This window comes from Narcine bancroftii, chromosome 3, assembly GCF_036971445.1.
Source record: "Narcine bancroftii isolate sNarBan1 chromosome 3, sNarBan1.hap1, whole genome shotgun sequence".
NCBI classification, from domain to species: domain Eukaryota; kingdom Metazoa; phylum Chordata; class Chondrichthyes; order Torpediniformes; family Narcinidae; genus Narcine; species Narcine bancroftii.
This window is the reverse complement of record NC_091471.1, coordinates 196310527-196331000: the sequence shown is the minus strand read 5'-3', so window position 1 is coordinate 196331000 and position 20474 is coordinate 196310527. Positions and strand designations below refer to the sequence as shown.

The following is a 20474-nucleotide window of genomic DNA, read 5'->3' as shown; positions in this document are numbered from 1 at the left end:
ATCATGAATGAACTAGCTGCAAATGACCTACATCTGGATACCCACTATTGATTCCGGGCTGTGTGTATTTCTTTGGTTCTCCCTCCATTACAACTCCAGGACCTTCGCCTCAGTTCAAGCATTATCTGTACAGCCAGTGTTTTAATCAAAGGCCTTCATTCCTGTAAGCCACATTCAGGAATGTTCAATGCTTTACTACTGTTTTTGCAAGCTGTAAGCCCATAACCAAAATGACGGCAAAAAATGTACATGTTACCACCCTGCAGTAAGTAAGACTTTCACTGCATCCGTACATTGTATCTTTGTATGTGACAATAACTGTCAATCATTCAGGTTTTCTTCTTTTCCAAGTGTTAATTTGAAAGGCAATATTCATTTAAAGTAAAACTGATTGTTAAATAGGACTTTGTTGTTTTACACTCTGCTTTTTTAAATGTTCTTTGAGTTACACTATTTGGGAGTCTGGAGGTCGAAAGTGGAAGGTGATAATGAACTAGTTTTTCCTGAGTATTTTGTAGATGAGAAACACTGTTATCATGCATCGATGGCAGGCACAATACATGGTCAGAATGGTGGTCATTGTCCAGAAGTATGTGCAATGGGACGTATGCAGATTTATCAACTCTCCCAGTAATCACCTTGAAAATAATTTAAGGCATGTCCCCAAAATATTTTAGGATGACTCGGTATGCCCCTCAAAGGTCATTAAATGTAATTTTCAGTGCATGTTCTTGAAAGGATGGCAATCAGACCAATTATTTTTCCTGGACAGCATTAGACATCCAGTGTATTTTTTGGAGCTAGGCTCATCCCATCAAATAGATGAGATTCCCTCATTCACCTTAAATGACTCGAAGAGAGTGGAAAGAAGCTCAAGTGGTTTTGCCGTTCATGTGCAGTGCCAAGCCTCTGGCCCATTCTATTCTCTTTGGTTGGTTGACTTTAAGTATTTGATCAACAAAGACTTGCAGGATTTTGGGGGTCTTAGTGATCATTCTCCCACTGATTTTCAAGAATGATAGATTCTCTCTCGGAGGAAATATTCATTGGCATGTGTGGCATGAATATAATTTTCCAACTCTTTGCCCTCAAAGGTCTTTTGCCAACTTCCTTAACCTTCCACTCCCCACTACATGACCTCTATAATTTGACATTTGTACCCCAGGAAAAAGATTCTGTCTCTCTCCCCTTTTTGTAGGCCTTAGATTCCTCAGCCCAGCAGCATTCTGTGATCTCTAGCCATTTAAAAATATTCTTTATTTCTATTCTTCTTAACAATGAGGATATTCCTTTTTCTAATCTTCTGTATCTCCACTTAGCTGATTCCTTTTCAGCAACATGGGCTCCAACAACTATCCTGACTACAATAGGCTTCCTCTATGGATTCCCCTCTCCCAGAATCTCATGCTTCATTTTATTTGTTCTGACGATGACAGGTTTTAAACTGATGTGTCCAAGATGCCTTTCTCTGTTCCTTCTTCACTAGTCAAATGGATGGTTAATTGCACCTGCTGCATTTCACCTATTTCTGCTCTCATCCTTTGTCCTCCCAACCAGAACAGAAATAGCATTCCTCTTGTCCTCACCTGCCACCTAACTGCCATCCATATTCAATAAGCATGATATGATCACTTTACCATAAAGGATTGTTTTCATTATTTCTCATTTCACGTGAAAATAGCATGTTACCTGATGTCACAGAATATTTTATTCTGAAAAATTATGTCAGATTCTCAAGAATCCTGTTGACATGATAGTCCCATTTTGATTTGCTTATTTCATAAGAAGATTGAAGTCACCCAATTTAGTACACTGTAGAGGCCCCAGGCACGCGCTTCGGTCCAACACAGGCAATGGCTGTCCAACGCGACGACTGGCAAAGCATCGTGTGGGCTGAAACATCCATTTCCATAGGCCGCTGTCAGAGCAGTGAAACTAACCAATCACCGCCAATGGATAGCAGGAGGCCCAATCAGGGCTCAGGCATCCAAGATAACCAATCGGCAGCTGGCCTGCTCAAGCCACGCCCTGATGGTGATGCAGCCGAGCTCAATATAAAAGGCAGTGCTGCCACTGAACAAACTCAGTGTCAAGTACACTCTACTGGTGTGCATGTCTTTCTTCTCCTGCAGATTCGAGCTACAGCCTTAGGGCTATAACTGAGAGCTATTACCTATCTATAGCCATAGTGACCTCACTATAGTGGTGATCCCAACTGGTCCAAATAGTGCTTTGGAACTAAAGACAGAAGAACAAGCTGCGATCAGTGCTATAGCATTGAAGCTGTCCGGCTTCTGGTCATCGCAACCATGGGTGTGGTTCCAGGAAGCCAAAGAGCAGTTTGCAATTCAATGGATCTCTGCCGATGACGCGTGCTACTGCCATGTGGTCAGTGCCCTCGAACGGGACACTGCAGCCCACATCATCTACTTCCTCCAGAGATCCCCGGAACAAGGAAGGTATGTGGCTATATAGAGCTGTTAACCTGCACTTTTGGGCTCTCAAAGTGCGAGCGCACTGCCCGACGGTTACATATCAGCGTTTTGGGGGACAGGGCCCCTTCCGCCGTCATGAGCGATATGCTTGCTCTCAACAATGGCCATACCTCCTGCCTGCTGTTCCAGCAGATATTCCTGGAGAAGATGCCTGAGGACATCTGACTGCTTATCTTTAAAGACTCCAGTAAGGTGGCTTCCCGAGCAGACCTGCTATGGACAGTGAAGAGGGATGCCTGCGCTTTGCTTGAGCAGGTGACAACACCATGCCATCAGCGCCCAGCCAGGAAGACCACTGACTGACCACCCGAACATCATGCCCCACCGGTGAGTAGTACTCTTTCTATCTTCGACGCTGGGGTTTCGAGGCCCGTTGATGCCGCTCCCCCTGCATGTCCCAGGGAAATGCCCAGGTCAGCCGTCGTTAATGACTGCGACAACCGGCCAACTGCATAGCCTGTTGCCCATTCAAGACTCCTTGCTGGGCTGATGTTTCTTGGTGAACATTGGAGCACAGTACAATGTCATTCCCACGACCAGCCTGGAGGCCCGCTGTGGCAAAATGGGCCAGGAGCTCCGAGCGGCAAACATCTCCAACATCTGAACATTCGGCACCAACATCATTCCCCTACACTTCAGGGACAGACAATTGATTTGAAAGTTTATGGTGGGGACCATGCAACAATCATTACTGGGTGCAGATTTTCTGTGGGCCAAGTCTCTCCTGGTGGATATCAAGGGGCGCCGGTTGATGCATGCCTGGACAGTCACTCTCACTCAAGGGCACTGAACTCACCAGACCCCACCTGTACTCAGTGACTACTGCTGACAACGAAATTGCTCGTGTCCCCCTCCATCACCACACTTCACTTCCATTCGGCAGAACCCAAACATGGGGTGAGGTACCAAATCGTTATAGAGGGCCGTCCCCTCCACGCCAGGGCATTGCGTCTCCCCTCTGAGAAATTCAACCTAGCCAGGGATGAGTTCACAAAGATGGAGGAACTCAGCATTGTGCGGTGCTCCGATAGTCCTTGGGCCTCCCCTCTCCACATGGTCCCCAAGGCAGCGGGTGGTTGGAGACTGTGCGGAGACTACTGCCACTTCAACGAAGCCACCATACCAGACAGATATCCCATGCCCCATGTCCAAGACCTCACCGCTAATCTGCAAGGGGCATGGATATTCTCAAAGGTGGACCTCATCAGGGGCTATCACCAGATTCTGGTACACTCCGAAGACATCCCAAAAAACCACCATCATAACCCTCTTTAATTGTTTGAATTTCTCCCCATGCCCTCCAGGTTAAAAAAACATGGCTCAGAGGCTGATAGACGCAGTGGGCCGGGATCTGCATTTTGTCTTTGTCTACCTCGACAACATTTTAATCGCCAGCCACATCTGCACCAAGCACGCCGCCCACTTAAAACAATTATTTTCCAGGCTGAACTATTTCAGCCTTACCATCAACCTGGCCAAGTGCCAGTTTGGCCGAGAGACTATTGACTTCCTGGGCCATAGTATCGACCAAGAAGGAGCTAGACCTTTACCCCCTAAGGTGGATACTATTCGCTCTTTCCCCTTGCCATTGATGGTCAACTTTTATCACTGCTTCATACCTGCAGTGGCCTGCATTATAAGCCCACTCTGTCCCCTCATGGCAGGACCCAGTAAAAACATACAATGGACCCAGGACGTGACTGATGCCTTTCAAGCCACCAAAAATGCCCTAGTCAATGCCACCCTCCTCGTGCACCCATGGACAAATACCCCGACCACCCTCACAACAGAAACCTTCAGCACAACGGATGGTGGTGTACTTGAACAGCCGGTGAATGAACAATAGCAACAACTGGACTTTTTCAGTATATGCCTCAGGCCACCAGAGCTCGAGAGCAGTGCCTTTGATAGAGAACCATTAGCCTTATACCTGGAAATTCGGCACTTTCATTACTTCCTGGAGGGCAGGCAATTCAAAATTTACACGGACCACTAACCCCTTACCTTTGCCTTCAGTAAGGTGTCAGATCCCTGGTCAGCCAGGCAACAGTGGCACCTGTCCTACATTTCCAAATATACAATGGACATTGAACACATAGCTGGTAAATGCAATGTGGTGGTCATCGCCCTATCCCTTCCAGCTATCTTGGTGGTGCAGGACCCTACCCCTGGCATCAACTATGCCACCCTGGCTGACGCGAAGCAAGCAGACCCTGACATTCCGGTGTATTAGACAGAGCTCACCAGCTTACAACTGGAGGACATCCAGATCACCCCCAGTAATCGCACACTGCTCTGTGACACCTCAATGGGTAAACCTCGTCCTGCCATTCCAGCTGCATAGCAGAGGCGGGTTTGGCTCACCTCGCCATCAGGACTAGAGTCAAAATGGTGGCAAACAGGTATATCTGGCTCAGCCTCCACAAAGAGGTCACTCTGTGGGCCAGGACTTGTACTCAGTGCCAGTCATCCAAAATCCAGACTCATATCAAAGTTCTTCCACCAATATTCCAGCCAGCACATCACTGCTTCACCCACGTGCACATTGACATTGTGGGGCCCATGCCCGTATCCACAGATGCACGTTACCTTCTCAGAATGGTCAAGCAGATGACCTGAGGCAGTGCCACTTTTAGAGGCTTCCACAGAAGCACGCGCATGGGCTTTACTCGACACTTAGGTAGCGTGTTTTGGGGTTCTCCAAATAACCTTACGTCGGACAGGGGGGCCGAATTCACTTCCAGTCTGTGGACTGCCCTAGCCCACGCCCTGGAAACCCAACTCCACCACACCACGGCAAATCACCCACAGACCAACGGGTTGGTGGAGAAGTTCCACAGATACCTTAAGGCAGCCTTAATGACATGGCTTACCGGATCTAACTGGGCTGACGAACTCCTTTAGGTCCTGTTAGGCAGCCGCACCGCACCCGAGGACCTGGAGGCATCCTCTGATGAGTTAGTCTATGGTGCACCCCTAATAATATCGGGAAAATTCCTGATGGCCCCTGAGGACTTAGGGGAGTCCCCAGCGACTACATTGCCCTGACTACACAAGCACCTAAGCACCCTGGCCCCCACAAAACCTAGACCCCATGGCCAATCCTGCACTTACATCCCAAAGAACTTTACTGACTATAAATAAGTGTTTGTTCAGCAAAGGGCTCACTGGCCACCTTTATCGCGGCCTTACAAGGGGACATATCATGTCTAACTATGTTTTGGACATTGGCAGCAGGGAAGAGACTTTCACACTCGATTGGTTGAAACCGGCCTACTTGAACTTTGACCAGCCCATCACTCACCCGACCCCACGGAGCAGGGGTCAACCTCCTAAAAACAGTGCCCCAATCACTGGTTCTGAGGGGGGTAGCGTGTAGCGACCCAAGGCCTACACCTCGGGCCGACACAAGAAATGGCCATCGAACGCAGCGTTCGGGCTGAAACGCCCTTTTCCATAGGCCTCCAGCAGGGTCATGAAACTGGCCAATCACTGCCAGTGGATCACAGGGGGCCCAATCAGGGCCCAGGCATCCTAGGTAACCAATCGGCAGCCGGTCTGCTCAAGCCACACTCAGGTGGCTGACTATAAAAGGTAGAGCTGCCAGTGAATAAACTCAGTGTTGAATACACTCTACTAGTATGTGTGTCTTTCTTCTCCTGTGGATTTGAGCTACAGCCTTAGGGCTATAACCAAGAGCTGTAACCTAACTGTAGCCATAGTGACCTCGCTACAACATTATCTTTTATGCACTACCCAATTAATTACATTTTATCCTATATTGTAGCTGCCTTTCCTGTTTGAGTATGCAACTTAACTTCAACAAGCTTCTCCCTAATTGGCAAGACTAAGGGAAATTGTTCAACCTATGATGTCTCTATTTCTAAACCAAGATCACCCAAATTCAGTCACTGAGTTGCAGTAATCCAGTTAATGCTTGCATATCTACATGGTCATCGTTGACCTGCTTACTGAACCACATGAAAGAATGGGCCTTATGCTTAATATCCACTAAATGAATGTCCTCTTCCATTTTCCCCAATACTGCCCTCTGTTAATAAAGAACCACAATGAGATCGTCAAAAGTGCATCACTTCTCATATTTCACGAAACATCTCTCATAGATTAAGTTGACTACTGTCTTCAATCCACCAGCACAACTTTTAGCCATATGAAGAAAAACATTATGTTTGAAGATAAGGTCCTCAATCTTGGCACATAGCTCAAGGTCTATTGAGCAGCAGTGATTCCTGACCTACATGGACACAGACCCTAGGAGAGATATAGCCAGAACAGACCCTTGAGACCACAGAGTTCACACAGACATCAACCTCCTATTTTCCATTAATGCTTCTCCACATATTCTTCACTTAACTCACACCAAGATTCTACCATTCACTGACATATTATGGAAATTTATGATGGTCCATTAAACTATCAACCAATGCTATTTTCTTACATAAAAATAGAGCACCCAGAGGAAACCCATACAGTTATAGAGAACATAGACAGCAGCTAAAGTGAGGATTGAACTCAGATCTCTTGAACTGTGAGACATCAGCTCTATTAGCTAAGCCACTCTGCCATTCAATGGTCTATCTGCAGCAGGCTCCCCAAGGTGCTGAGAGAAATCATTAACATTCTTTCAGCATAATCCAAAAAACCATTGGAAAGATAAGCAAACTGACTCCTGTTTCTTCTACCCAGCCGGCACCCTCAGTATTGAGGACCTAATCATGCACAATCAGTTCCATTGGACAGGTCACATCAACCACTTGACAGAACACTCCCATGTCAGGTGCTTTATCGTGAGCTCAGTCATATTAAACGGTTATCAAGTGAACAGAGAAAAAAAAATTAAGGATATTTTTGGAGCCTTCTTTAAAAAAAAAAGATTTTCTAGGTGACCACAGAAAGAGCAGTAGTTTTGACAGCATTGAGAACTTCAAGGTCATTCCTCACACCAGAGGAAGCACACCCACTCCTACACTACTCATCCACACATCCTGTATAGAGCTGCCTACCCCAGCCTCCTCAGAATGCACAAAACTGGAATAAAAGATTCTTAGATTCCAAACAATTACCTAAGAAGAAAAAAAAGAGGTCCTGTTGACTACTCCCCGCATTGAATTCCTGTTGTAATTTCTTACTGTTTCTCAAACTGAATCGACATTTAGATCTCCACGGTCATGATCATTTCTCATTACTATCTGGATCGCATCCTTTTGTACAGCTACTCCACTTCATGTTCTTTTCTACCCTTTCTTGACAAGCAGAAACCAGTGTTATAACTATCATAATGTGACTTGACTAGACACAGGATTGGTCTGAGAATGTAAACCCTCAAAAAAATTAATGTTATCTGGTGGGAACTATGCCTCAGATGATATTTTACGTGTGATTAGTTTGATTAATAGATTTCGACAATCTTCAGACCATCCGATGGTGATATCTTTAGATGCCGAAAAAGTGTTTGATAGAGTTGAGTGGAATTTTTTGTTCAAAGTTTTGGAGAAATTTAAGTTTGGTCCTTTTTTTATTGGTTGGATTAAGGCTTTATATAGTAAACCGTTAGCCAGAGTACTGACGAATGGTTTGATTTTGGAACCGTTTAAACTGACCCGATCTACTCGTCAAGGTTGTCCTTTATCACCAACTTTGTTTGCATTAGTGATCGAAACTTTGGCACAGTTATTAAGACAGAATACACAGATACAGGGTATGAAAGTTTTAGATCAGGAATATAAAATTAATTTATTTGCTGATGATGTATTGGTGTACCTAACAAATCCAGCTCAATCACTTTTACATTTGAAGGAGTGTCTGATGCAATATGGACGTCTTTCTGGATATAAAGTTAATTGGGAAAAAAGTGAAATATTACCGGTGAGTGAAGGAGATTATTCAGCTTGTAGGAACATTCTTAACTTGAAATGGACAGATCAAATTAAGTATTTGGGTATAATTATGGATGTTAATTATCAATCTTTATATAAATTAAATTATGTTCCATTAATTAAAAAAAATTAAAACTGATTTGATTAAATGGAAAGATTTACCTATTAATTTATTGGGTAGAATAAATACAATTAAGATGAATATTTTTCCACGTATACAATATTTATTTCAATCTATTCCGTATTTACTTGATAATTTTTTTCAAGATTTGAATAAAATGGTTAGGGAGTTTTTATGGAGAGGTAAATTTTCAAGAGTAGCTTTGAATAAATTAACTTGGAAATATGAACTAGCGGGACTACATTTACCACATTTTCGAAATTATTATGAAGCAGCCCAACAAATTTATTAGTTTGGAACAGCCCCCTAGTTGGGCCAAAATTGAGATGGCAAATATTTTTGAATTTGAAATACATCAATTTTTGTTTAGATGGAATGTAAATTTGTTACAGCAACATAATGTGCATATACTAAAACATTTAATGAAGTTATGGACAAAGAAAAAGAAAATGGTAGGTTCTAGTGGTGAATTCTCGGCCTTGACCCTGTTGTATAATAATCAATTTATTCCTTTTTCAATACATAATCGGTTTATTACATTGGAGATTTAAAGGTGTGGAAAATTTGGGAGATTATTTTAAAGAAGGTAAATTTTTATCTTTTGATCAGATGAGAGATAGTTATGGTATTGATAAGAATTCTTTGTTTCTTTTTATCAAGTTTGATCTTTGGTAAAACGTGTTCGGTAGAGATATGATTTTACCTGAAATGACTAAATTTGAGACTTTTCTTATGAAAGATATTTCAGTTATATTTCAGTTATGTATCAAATATTGCAGGATGGTATGGATAAAAATGGTTGGGATAAATCTAAAGGTAAATGGGAAACGGAGATTGGTTTTATTTTTTCCGAGGATGATTGGTCAGATATTTGTTATGATAGTGTAACTAGACTGATATATGCACGTTATGCGATGATTAATTATAATTTTTTACATCAATTATATTTAACACCTGAAAAATTGAAAAAATATGGTTTTCAGTAATCAGATTTTTGTTTTAGATGTGGTAATGCTGTTGGAACTTTTTTCATGCGGTTTGGTCATGTGTGTGTTATATATATATATATATATATATTATATATATATACAATCTTTTTGGAAGAAAATACAGTTGTTTCTGGAATACCTGTATAAGATTAAAATACCTTTAGATCCGACGGTATTTTTATTGGGTAGTGTGCAACCTATGAAAGGTCTGGGACTAGATAAATTTCAACTTGCTTTTGTGTGTTTAACGCTATCTGTAGTGAAAAAATGTATTGCTAGTACGTGGAAAGATACAAATATGATTGATATTAATAGATGGCATAATGAGATGAAATATTGTTTAATAATGGAAAAAATGACATATGTTTCACGTGATAACTAAAGTTTTTTTATTAATAAGTGGTTGTTATATTCAGAATATTTACATTTTGATTTATATTGATTATATTTTAAGATGTATGCTTCACTTTTCTTTCTTTTTTTTGTTTTCTTTATGGCTCTCCTTAGGAAAGTTGGATGAAAGGGGGGGTTTCCTTTCTTTTCTCTTTTTTTCTTTCTTTTTTTATATATACAAAATATAATGTTCATGCGTTGTTTATTGTTATATATGTTACTTATTATCTGTATTTTTAACAAATAAATAAAGTTTTTTTTTTAATTGGTGGGAACCTTGTGCTCTTAGCCTTTTCTGAACATCAAACACTGAATGGAATTCACCACAGCCTGTCCTCTGTGATGATGGGGACCCAGGAGGAGTATGGATGACCATCCATTTGGGCTTAAGCTGAAGATAGCCCAAAAATATATCAGTCTTATCTTTGATGATCCCTTGTTGGGTCTATTGTCAAAGAGGATGGGGATTTTCTTGGAGCATCCTCCTCCAATTATCTACTTCTACCACTATTAACACTGGATGTCACTGAACTGTAGATAATCTGACCATTAGTTATGAGATCACTTAGCTCTATCTACTCTGTGCTGCTTTTGCTGCTTGGTGTGTGCACAGCTGTAGCTGTAGATTCAACAGGTAAGTGTTAGGTATATCTGGTGGTGATCCCAGCATGAGTTTCTGCTCTTCTTCAATAAACCAGGCACTGCAAAAGTGGTGAATGGGCCAGCCTGTGAGGTTACAGTTTGTGGTAGAGCATTCTCAGTGAGAATGTGCTACTTTATTCACTATCATGTTTATTCCTATCAAAGCTGGCATGGACAAGGTCATGTTAGTTTTATACAAATGTTGGTTCACTCAGCGTCTACTGCTGACCCAGTCAGCTCAACAGCCCAGAGTGTATAGTTTGCTTTTCCTGTTCTCAATCCTTCTTGCAAACATTTGTCACAATGGAAATGGAAACAAATAAACAGTTGGAGCTTTCCTTGCTCTTATTTGATCTAATGCAGTGTTTCTCAACCTTTTTCTTTCCACTCACATACCACTTTAATTATTCTTTATGCCACAGGTGCTCTGTGATTAATAAGGGATTGGTTAAGGTGGAAGAAAAAAAGTTTGAAAACCAGTGTTTTAATCATACCTAATTGACTCATTATGCACACAGTTTCATGACTCCAAAGGAAATGGGCCAATGACAATTGGGTCTAGAGCAGTGATTCTCAACCTTCCCTTCCCACTCACATTCCACCTTACTAATCACAGAGCAGTTATGGCAAAGGGATTACTTGAAGTGAGATGTGAGTCAAAAGAAAAAAGGTTGAGAATGCAATGAATCAGTTCAGTGGTCTTGTTGACCACTTCTTCCCCTGTACATCAATGGGTTTCTGGTAGGATGGAACCTACTGAGGATTACAAAGGAATATGGAACATAGTTGAAAAATATGACTCAATATCCATTGGTAGATGAGGCTGTTGTTTGACTAGGACATGAGGCAGCAGTCCCAAATTCAGACACCAAGTGGAAAATGTCTGTTAGCAGGACTTTCCAAGATTGGCCAAGTTGTAAAATACCTTGTGTCTATAATGTTTGAATACAGTTTTGCTCTATTTAATTTAAAGCCTCTTGCTACAAATGAGTTCATAGCTTGGCCATTGCACTAGAGTCACATGTGGTGATTTTCTGATTGGCTGCAATGATATATTCACAGCAATGGTGATTGTTTGGAATTTAGTCATCTAAAATTAAATGTTGTAGCCAATTGAATTAATTCTACCAGACATCATGCTGGGATTTGGGTTTGTATCTAGGTCTCTAAATGACTAAACTCACACAGATGAACAACGATGCCAGGATGACCCTGCTGCTTTTGGCACAAGTACATTATCAACATGTGGCATAGACATAAAAGTGACAGTGTAAATCTAGTACCTTTTATTGAATCTACATTTTAAAATCAATATCACCAACAGTATAAGCCTCTTAATTCCTAAGGTGAGGTCACACTCTGAAGAATTCAATTGATATTTACATAAATTAATGTTGATCAAATATGAAACACACCCCAAGATGGAAAGTCAGTGGTGCTAACCAAATGCTCAAGATTTCCTGTTTAAGAAGATGGAAATTAATAAGCCCCAGGATACTGACATCACTCACGGAAAAATAGCCAAAACAAAAATCTCAATAGGTGCAATATAAACCATGGCATTAAAAAAAATGTTTTCTAATGAGATATTGATGTAAATACTTGCGAATTATTTTGATTTTCAAAGCTACAATATAATTATTGCTATTGCACACATATTCTAATTTAACTAGCATTTATATGCAGAGTTAACTCACCATATTGTGCTGAATACATACCATAATACTTGTAACTACAACTGTCTTATTCTCCATTCCTCCGGTTTCATTCCCAGCAAGAAAATCTGTTGCTGTGACGACCATCTTGTCAACTTCATTCCAGTATCCAATCTGTCAGTTTCACAATAAAATTATTAGGAATGTTTAACGTGCTTGCATATGTGCATCAATTGCTGACACCAGTGGAAACCAGCCATGTGAAATAGATTCAACGAGCCAACTCCTACATCATAATGAGATATATGAGATATGTTTCTGTAAGTGTGCCCAATGGGAATATGGCAATTCCATTGAGAAATTACATAGCAATCCACTTATGAAAAGTATCTTTTGGAATACATAACTAAGTAGTACTTGGTATCCGAACTGCAAGGGGTTATGTCATTTTCAAGGGATAAACGAGTTAAAATATTTTATTAATTGACATTCAAAGAATAAATAAGGAACAAATTACAATGTTATGATGTAAAATTGACTTCACATATTACCTTCCGAGGACCACTATTTTTGAGCTCCATGATGTTAACTGTATAATTGACTCTTCTTCCAAATTGATCAAATTGAATATTCCCTGTCAAACCATCAATGCGGACCTATATTAGGAAATAAGGAGGGAAGAAGAATATTCTTTCAGTGTTCTGTCAGGCATCATTTCATAAGGAATGTTTTTCACAATTTAATAACTGTTAACAATGGCAATCAGCAAGACGCAGCTATGTAGAGCTGGAATGTTATCCAAGATGGATAGCTTCCGGCAATCCACTAAGAGAGCAGGGCAGTGGGACCAGCACAGGGACTGAGAGTGGGCCACCGGGAAATAGTGGGGCAACAGGACCAGTGCAGGGACTGACAGCAGGCCACCAGCCCGCACACCAATCCCACTGCCCCACTAACCCACCCCCCTCCACAGACCACCACCAGTCCCCACACTGATCCCAATGTCCTTTTTTGACTTACAAATTTTTCGACTTATAATGTGTTGGCCAGACCTAACCCCATCATAAGTTGAGGACCACCTGTATATATTTATTTAAATTTAGACATACAGCATGGTAACAGGCCCACATCCCTATGTTGCTTGAATACCTCAATTAACCAACAACCCCTGTACTTTGAAAGGTGGGAGGAAATCAGAACACCAAGAGGAAACCAACTCGGACATCTCTGGAATTGAACCCAAGTCTCTGGTATTGTAATAATGTTGCACTAACCACTACACTAAGGCTATCCAGACATTTCAGAATCAGAATGTATTGTCATGAACAAGTCATGAAATTTGGTGTTTTGTGGCAGCATTACAGTGAAAACATTCATATTATAACCATCTTATGACATTACTAAAAAAAATAAAATAACAATAACAATAACAGTGGATAAAAAGTAAGGCAGTGTCTTTGGTTCATTGATTATTCAGGAATCTGCTGGCAGCGGGGAAGAAGCTGTCCTTGTGCAACTGAGTGTTCATGTTTAGGCCCCTGTACCTTTTTCTCAAAGGTAGCTGAGTGAAGAGGGCATGGCCTGAGTGGTGCGGAGCCTTTGAGTATCTTTTTTAAGACACCGCCTCACGTAGATGTCCTTGATGGAGTTAATTCGCAGGCCGCGTTACCAACCATGTGGAGTTTATTCTTGTCCTGAGAGTTGGTGACTCCATGCCAGAGAGTGATGCAACCAACCAGAATGCTCTCCAAGGTGCACCTATAGAGGTTTACGAGAGTCTTCTATGACATACCAAACCACCTCATAATCTTCACAAGGTATAGCTGCTGGCGAGCCTTCATTGCGATTGCATCAATCTGGAGGCTCCAGGACAGATGTTAACTCCCAGGAATTTGAAATTCTTGGCCCTCTCCACTACTGAGCCCTCGAAGTGGATAGGGTTGGCTTCCCCTGACTTCTTCCTGAAGTCCACAATCATCTTGGGTTTGTTGACGCTTAGTGCAAAGTTGTTCTCATTACACCATTCATCGAGCTGATCTATCTCCCTCTGTACGCTTCCTTATTGCCGTTTGTGATTCTTCTGACAACTGTGGTGTCATCAGCAAACTTGTAGATGGCATTGGAATTGTGCCTGGCCACACAGTTATGAGTGTATAGTGAGTAGAGCAGTGGGTTAAGCAAGCATCCTTGCGGTGTGCCTGTGTTGATGATCAGTGAGGATGAGATGTTGTTTTCAATTCATTATGACTGTGGTCTTCCAATGAGAAAGTGGGGTACAAAGGCCTAGAGTTTGTAGCTTTTTGACCAGCAGTTTTGGTTCTGAAAATTTTCCTAATGGTTTGGAACTTGATAGAGCTCATAGAGCTATTAGAAAGAAACCATTTCCAGCACAGATTCCATGCTCTATGTTAATTAGATGTCCACATTATCAAGACAGTAAATGATTTTAAATTGGCAGTCCAAAATACTAGAAAATACAAGGTCTTTTAATGATTGGGAATAACAGAATATTTTTTGAAGCAGATTTGATTCAAACTATTGTTAAGAGAAAGAAAGAATTTAAGCCAGCAAAATTTTTTTTATGGAAAACAGCAGTACTTGAACTCTTTTATGGAGAATTTCAATCAGGGTTTTTTTTTTACTGATGAAGATGAAGCTTTGATGTTTGCTAATTCATTGCCTAATAATAAACAAGAGGGTAATCAAAGTTATCCTCTTCAACAATCTAAATTAAATCAAGATTAGTCATGAGATAGATCTCAGATGTTGGAATGTGGAGAATTAGTTGAGATTGAGATCGTTGATGATCAAGTGAATAAAGATCTTGAAGAAGCTTATCATACTTGATGGATTGATAAATATCCTTTTTTATATTCTGTCCGGGGGGGCTTTCATCTTCTCCTTCCAAAGTTTCTTGCCACTGAGTGACAGACACCAGTTCCAGTATAATAGAGGGATGAGGTACTGGTTTTTTGTCGACATCTTTTGGCTATTTTTCTTTTTATAGGGGTTTCTTTCTTTTTTTTAGGATATGTTACTTTTAGAAACTGCTGTGGAGCTGAGATCTACTGAGAAGGTTGGCAAGGGTTGTGTATTTTTAGATATACAATATGGCGGTGAATAATTTGAATGTTGTAATTTATAATGTAAATGGGCTCAATAATACAATTAAGAGGAAGAGTGTTTTAGTTTGAATTAAAAAGATGAGAGTAGATATTGCTTTTTTTGACAAGAGACTCATTTTACTGAGAAAGAACATCAAAAATTAAAAAAGGAATGATTTGGCCAATTTATAGTTTCATCTTTTAATTCTAAAGCAAAAGGAATCACTATTTAAATTGCGATATACTGTATTGATTCTGCGGGAAGGTTTGTTTTGATAAATTGTCATATTTATTTGGAATTTTGGACTCTAATGAATATTTATGCCCCTAATGTAGATGATGAGAAATTTATTCAGGATTCTTTCTTAATCTTGCAGAAGCATATGAAAATGAGATAGTTGGTGGTGATTTTAATAATTGTTTAGATCCATTATCAGATAAATCACAAAAATCAATGACGAAAACAAAAACTGCAAAAAGAATTTTAATGTTAGTGAACGATTTGAATTTAATTGATATTTGGAGAAAGTTGAATCCTAAGGAAAATTAGTATTCATTTTATTCTTTCAGATTTGATTCTTATTCCAGAATTGTTTTTTTTTTCTAAACTTACCAGGGTCTTTTTCTAATGCTATTATAAAAGTAATACCTAAGAAAGATAGAGATTTATTAAAGACTGAATCTTAAAGATCAATTTCATTATTAAATGTTAATTATAAAATTGTAGGTAAAGTCTTGTCAAATAGATTGGCTAAATATTTATGAATTTTAATTCATTTAGATCAATCTGGATTTGTTAAAAACAGTATTCTGCAGATAATATTGCTAAACTAATTAGTTTAATTCATTCTTTTCAAAAGAAATCTGATTTAGCTGTGGTTTTATCATTAGATGCTGAACATGCATTTGATAGATTAGAGTGGAGTGTTTTCTATTTAAAATGTTAGAAAATTTTAGATTTTGGACAGTATTTATTAATTGTATATACCCTTCTGATAAAGTGGTGACAAAGGACAAATATCTTCTGTTTTTTTATTAACTAGATCAATTAAACAAGGATATCCATTGTTCCCAATTTTATTTGTTTTAGCTATTGCACCTTTTGCATAATTAATAAGACAAGATATTAATATTAAAGGAATTAAAGTTAATTCTGATGAATTTAAGATTAATTTATTTGCTGATGATGTTTTGCACCTTTTTTATCCACATTTTCTTGGTAGCGCTAGGTTCTGAATTTGATTTGTTTTTGCACTACCTTGTGGTACTCACGTATGGGTTCATTTTCCTGGATTTGATTCAAATTGTATTATGATACAAATGACAATAATAAACAATTCAGCTGCAGAGATTCACCTCACCAACAATTACCATATTGCAAGAATGAAATAAAAATATTGTATAATAGCTTATCCTCTAATTGTTGTCACAACATTGTTGACAATATCTAATGATATTAATTAATTTTATTTGTTAACTTATTTTGTACAATATGCAAACTTTTGCCATAAAATGTTAGTTCATAAAGATAGTGGTCCATCCTCAACACACATTTTTCTTCAATATTTAAGGAAAGAATTTTATTTTTTATAATCTGAGTGATACCTACCAGCTTTAATGCCCTTTCTATTTCTATCCCCTGTCCCCAGGGAACAGCGGGGTTGGCAAGACAATCTCCAGTACTACCTCGTCGAGAGATGTCAATTCGCTGTTTGCGCAGATAGCGAAATGCCTCCGTCATCACTTGAACAGCATCATAAGTCAGAGCTGAAGTATACTGGAAATGAAACAAATGAAAGAATGGACATAGAAAATTAAACCTTTGTTATGGATCCAGAGGACCCCAAAACCCAGCAGCAATAGAAATTTACCAAGACAAATGGTTACTTAAACAAAAGTTGCTTTTAATTTTCTTAAAACATGAAAACAGGATCAAACTTTAACTTATCACTATTAACTTAACCCCCTTCTAATTCTAAGCGCATGTGTATGTAATGTGCGTATGTTCAGGAAAGTTCTTTGATTGACAGTCCAATCTCACTTCTCACTCCATAAAGTTCACCAGTATCAGGCAATTCTTATACTGTGCACAGAATTCATCATCTGTGAATTCTCACCAAGCTCTGGTGCTTAAAGTTAAATGGTTACCATTCGGAAAGGTTCTTGTTGGTTTTAGAGAGAGATTCATTGCTTGTTGGACACCCACAAATTGATTTACTTCCATCAGTCACCTCAGTGTCTTGCCAAAGAAACTTGCCCCATCAGGGTTTTCCAAGTGATAGCCTCTTCTTCCAGGTCACCACAGAGTTCCTCTTGTTTCCCTTATTTCAGGTGAAACACTCTAGCCAGCCATTTCATCTTGTAAGGACTACAAGGGTTTTCAACAGGCTGAACTCAGACTTCAAAATCGGGTTTTCAACAAGCTGCCTCCAAAAGCCACTGCAGAAGTCTCAAACTGAATTCTGTCTCTGTCTGCCTGTCTGTCTGTCTGTGTGTCTCTCTCTCTCTCTTAGAGAAAACCTGTTTTGCTCTCTGCTTGCAAAACTATAACTCCTTACAGGCCGTCAAACTCAATCTTTGAAAGATCTTTATCAGCAAGAGCTGATCTCTTTCCCAAAGCAGTTTTTAGCGTTGTAGTGCACTACCTGTAACCACAAAGACTAGGCTGAGGAAACGATAGGCTTTAATGTACAGAAGAACCTTGCTGACCCGATTCCAGGTATAGGAATGGTGGAAAGGGAGAGGTGGCTCAACCTTTATGGCCCAGGACCACGGGGGAGGAGTCATAGGGTATGAGTCATCAGTGAGTGGGCCAGCTCCATATATACAGTAGACAATCATAACTATATACAATGGAGGAAACATATCACCATGTGTCTTTGCAAAGGCACTTGGAGCCGGGATTGTCTGGCCTGAGCAAAGCTCTTGCATTTTAAATGAGATATCTTTTGTGGTATTTCTGTCTTTTGTGAAGACCTACACTAAATCACCCCACAATATATCTCTTTTAAAAACAAACTTGTATATAATATAAAATACAATATAACCTGTCACATTATAGCGTTTGCAATAACTCTGTGATTCCCCAGGTGAACTACTAACTGAAATACAGACAGTATTACTGCCTTTTTTTTTACAGAATGACCAACAAGTAACATTGAACTGAAATTTTCAGAACATTGTTTAAAATGAAAGAGGGGTAAATATAGTTCAGGATACAAAACAAAGCCTACAATATTTCAAATCAAAATAACAAACATTGTGTATTGTTCAGTCTACAGCCACAAGCAATGGAACAGTCTGTACCAAATCTGCAAAGGCACTGAACACAGTGCTAAATTGACAGAGCCCTCCCAGGCATTCCAGGAAATGGTCAGGCATTTCAGAATTAATGTTTTGATTTTAAGACCCTTTATCAGAACAGAGAAAGACAAAAAATAAGCTTTTTTTTTCACTCTCACAGATACTGTCTGACTTGTTGAGTGTTTCTAGAATTTTCCATTTTATGTGAATACGAAGACCTCATTGCTAATCTGCACAATTTCAATGGTATTATGATCCTGGTGTAAAATGGATACTGAGCCTTATATTTAAAGCATGGAAGATGCTGGTAGTTGGGCTTGAATATCATTGATATGCCAGCATTTTCCTGCATAAATTACATCTTGTAGGGCTCTCAGTGGTAAGTCACTGCATAACTGGAAGCATTATATGCTGGGCCAACTTTTACAGAAATGGAAGGGAGAGAGAGGGAGAGAAGGAGAAAGAGAGACAGACAGGGACAGAGATGTTTCTTTTCCAACTATACTTTATTAGCTACAGTATTTACAACCTCACGAAGCCATCCATTTTGAATCTACTTCTATTTGCAACAACTCATCTCCAAATGCCTCTAGTGGTCAGGATTATCATCAGACCTCTATCATTACATCCCCTTACCTTGAGATGTTTAATCTTAACAGCATGACACAATAATACAGTATTCATTTCAATTTAAATTTCAACACAAATTTCAAAAAAACATCATCAGCATATTTTTTTTTTAAGTGTGCAATTATTTTTCTTTTAGAAATTCTGTCAGGTGTTTTGATAATATGTGGCTCTTCTTAACACAGGTGCTTGTGTCCACTCTGACGGACAACTACTGTCTAGCACTCGTCATCCTTCCTCTGTAACTGTGCAGGCTGGATCTTCTGCATTTGTCTGTTCCTACAGTATCTCTTGTGTTTTCAGCAGGCTCATTTGATTCCTTCTCCGTATTTGACCATCATCTATTCTGTAGGATCTTGGATTTACTTCTTCCAGAACAATAGCCTTTTTGTCCCAAGTGTTGGAATATCTGAGACTCACTGTGTTATGCTGTGCCAGTAGCCCTAAGCTTCATGCTGTCTTGCCATAGTTTGTTTTTTGTCTCCATTGAAGACATTTTTGTTTCTGTTTGACATCTTCGACATCTCTCATATGTGTCTGCAGAGTTATGAAGTGTGGTATGTAGTCTATGACCCATCAGAAGCTAAGCAGTTGACATGCCATGTTCAAGTGGCGAAGCTCTGTGACTCAGTAGAGCTAGATATGGATCTGAGCCACTATCTTGTGCTTTCTTGAGCAATTGTTTAACTATATGAACTCCTTTCTCTGCTTTACTGTTTGACTGTGGATGTAGAGGACCTAAATTTGCATGTCAAAAATCATGCTCTTGTACAAAGTTCTGGAATTCTCTACAGCTGTAGCATGGTCCATTGTCACTTAAACAATTTGAAGAATCCCATGTCTTACAAAGATCAATTTCATATATTTGATCACACAAGTAGCAGACAGGCTAGGAAGCAGTGCAGTCTCTGGATAGTTCAATAGATAGTCAATAACCAGCAAATAACTATTTCTATCCATGTGGAATGGATCAATCTCAACTTTCTGCAATGTTTCTGCTGTTACACCAGTGAGATTCATGGGTTCCTTTTGTGCTTTGCGTGATGTTTCAAACAGGTCTTACAACTTGAAACCTTCCTGTTAATGGTTTAAGCCCACCCAATAAACAGCAGTTCTGGCCCTGCTCTTGCATTTTTCAATTCCAAGTTTCACCTCATGCACACTTTTCAGCATCTCCTTTCTTAGTGATTGAGGAATGATAATTCTGTTCTGTCTGAGTAAAAGCCCATTGACAACCCTCTGCTCAGC

General features: G+C 39.8%; 1 protein-coding gene across 14 annotated transcripts in view; it reads right to left on the bottom strand.

Moving 5' to 3' along the window:
- Positions 1-20474, bottom strand: part of gria2b (glutamate receptor, ionotropic, AMPA 2b) — a 202664-nt gene that overhangs the window by 39429 nt on the left and 142761 nt on the right. For all 14 annotated transcript variants that reach the window (XM_069926208.1, XM_069926210.1, XM_069926222.1 and 11 more), the window contains 3 exons: positions 16906-17073; positions 12744-12848; positions 12256-12366 (listed from right to left, as the gene is read on the bottom strand). In XM_069926208.1, the coding sequence (XP_069782309.1) occupies positions 12256-12366; positions 12744-12848; positions 16906-17073 (384 nt within the window). The remainder of the gene's footprint in view (positions 1-12255; positions 12367-12743; positions 12849-16905; positions 17074-20474) is intronic.